The sequence below is a fragment of the Pagrus pagrus genome (assembly GCF_965226575.1).
Source record: "Pagrus pagrus genome assembly, chromosome: 4".
Classification (NCBI taxonomy): domain Eukaryota; kingdom Metazoa; phylum Chordata; class Actinopteri; order Spariformes; family Sparidae; genus Pagrus; species Pagrus pagrus.
In genome coordinates, this window is record NC_140188.1 from 8,186,162 (window position 1) to 8,187,818 (window position 1,657).

Genomic DNA, 1,657 nt, shown 5'->3' on the forward strand with positions numbered 1-1,657 from the left:
TATACCTGCATTTTATTTAACCTATTTTTAGCTCCCCTTTTTGCACATGTGTAACATTCATGATACACTCCAATCCACATGACAACTTGGCAGGTCTCTACAGGAATTGTTGGGGTCAATATGACCATGTTTTACCTAACCATGACTTATGTTTTGTTTTATTCAACATCCACGTATTGAACAGAAGAAGCTTTTAGTCTCCCTGGAACACTGGATTTAAATTGAGAACTGTTTTAAAATGACATGGTTATGAACCTTTCGTGCCTTAACGAAGCGCGATGGCTGCTAAAAAAAGAAATGAGAAACACTGAATAATGCATTCATTTATCAGTTGCTTGTAGCTGAAACTTTTTGTGAAACTGTGCATCTGTTGAATTGCTTCCACAAACTTTCTCTCATGTCTTTTGCTCTTAAGCAGTAAATGAGTGGATTAATCATGGGGGGGCAAAGGCTATACAGCATGATTATTACAATTCGTGCATCAGCACTGAATGTAATGCCGACATTGCTGGCTAAATAAACAAAACATCTGGGTAAATAATACAGTGAAATTATAATCAGTTGAGCACTACAAGTGGACAGAGTTTTGAGACGACCTTGTGAATTAGCTATCTTGAATACATTTATAATTATACAGCAATATGAGAAAATTATAAAAGCCAGAGGTCCTAGGAGTGAAACCATTGCAACTGCAAAAGCAGGACGAGCATAAGGGGTCCTGTCAGTGCATGCCAGCATTGTTATACCAATATGATCACAGTAGCAATGATTGATTATGTTCGAAGCACAGTAAGGAAGAGGGTACGCTCTAATCACTAACATTGAAGGGGCTGCCTTGGCAACAACCCACGCAGTGACACTGAGAATGTGGATGGTTGAGTTTTTAAGAAGAAATGGATATCTAAGAGGATGGCAGATAGCCAGATACCTGTCCAACGCCATGAGGAAGAGAATAAAGGAATTCACCGTGCCAAGATAGTGAACAAAGTACATCTGGACAAAGCAAGCAGTGAATGAAATGGTGCCTGATTGAAACCAATACTTACTGATGATCTTAGGTAAAGTGGTTGTGCTAAAGAGAATGTCGCATGCACACAGGTTTAGAATTATGTAATACATCGGCTTATGGAGGCTGCGGTCGGTTGCAAATAAAAAAAGAATTGTCGCATTGCCCGTCAAAGTTAGGAAATAAACAAAGAACAATACAGCTGAGGCGAGGCCGTGATACTCTGGATGAAGTCCAGGGAATCCAGTCAGGATGAATTCAGTCACAGTGCTTTGATTTCCCGCTGGCATGATGGAGGAGAAATATCACCTTTGACAGGAAATATGGAGGCAGTGATAAAACATGTTAGATAAAACACTTCATCCCAACACATTTAAACAATGCCAATACTTAAAGAGTATTATTTATCTGATGTGTGATTCATTTTCTTTGCACTAAGTAATAACTGTTATGCATTAAAATACTAATTATTCAAGTAAACTGTGCCTAACTCTTCTATGAAGGCTTTAGCTGTGTCTATCAGTTTTCCTGGGACTCAACCTTTAACATGTACCTCTCTCAAACACTATGTCAGCATACTCTGATTCACCTGCGGATTCACCTCTTTAAAACACTTCTTGCAGCCTACCTTGTGATAGCATCACAGTATCC

The 1,657-nt window shown here is 39.0% G+C and overlaps 1 protein-coding gene across 1 annotated transcript; it reads right to left on the reverse strand.

Moving 5' to 3' along the window:
• Positions 1-327: 327 nt before the first annotated feature.
• On the reverse strand, positions 328-1,296 carry LOC311255736 (olfactory receptor 2AT4-like; the record flags this gene model as incomplete). Its single annotated transcript, XM_084350384.1, has 1 exon — positions 328-1,296. The coding sequence occupies one exon, from the start codon at positions 1,294-1,296 to the stop codon at positions 328-330; it is 969 nt and encodes a 322-aa protein (XP_084206510.1).
• Between the last annotated feature and the right edge of the window lie 361 nt (positions 1,297-1,657).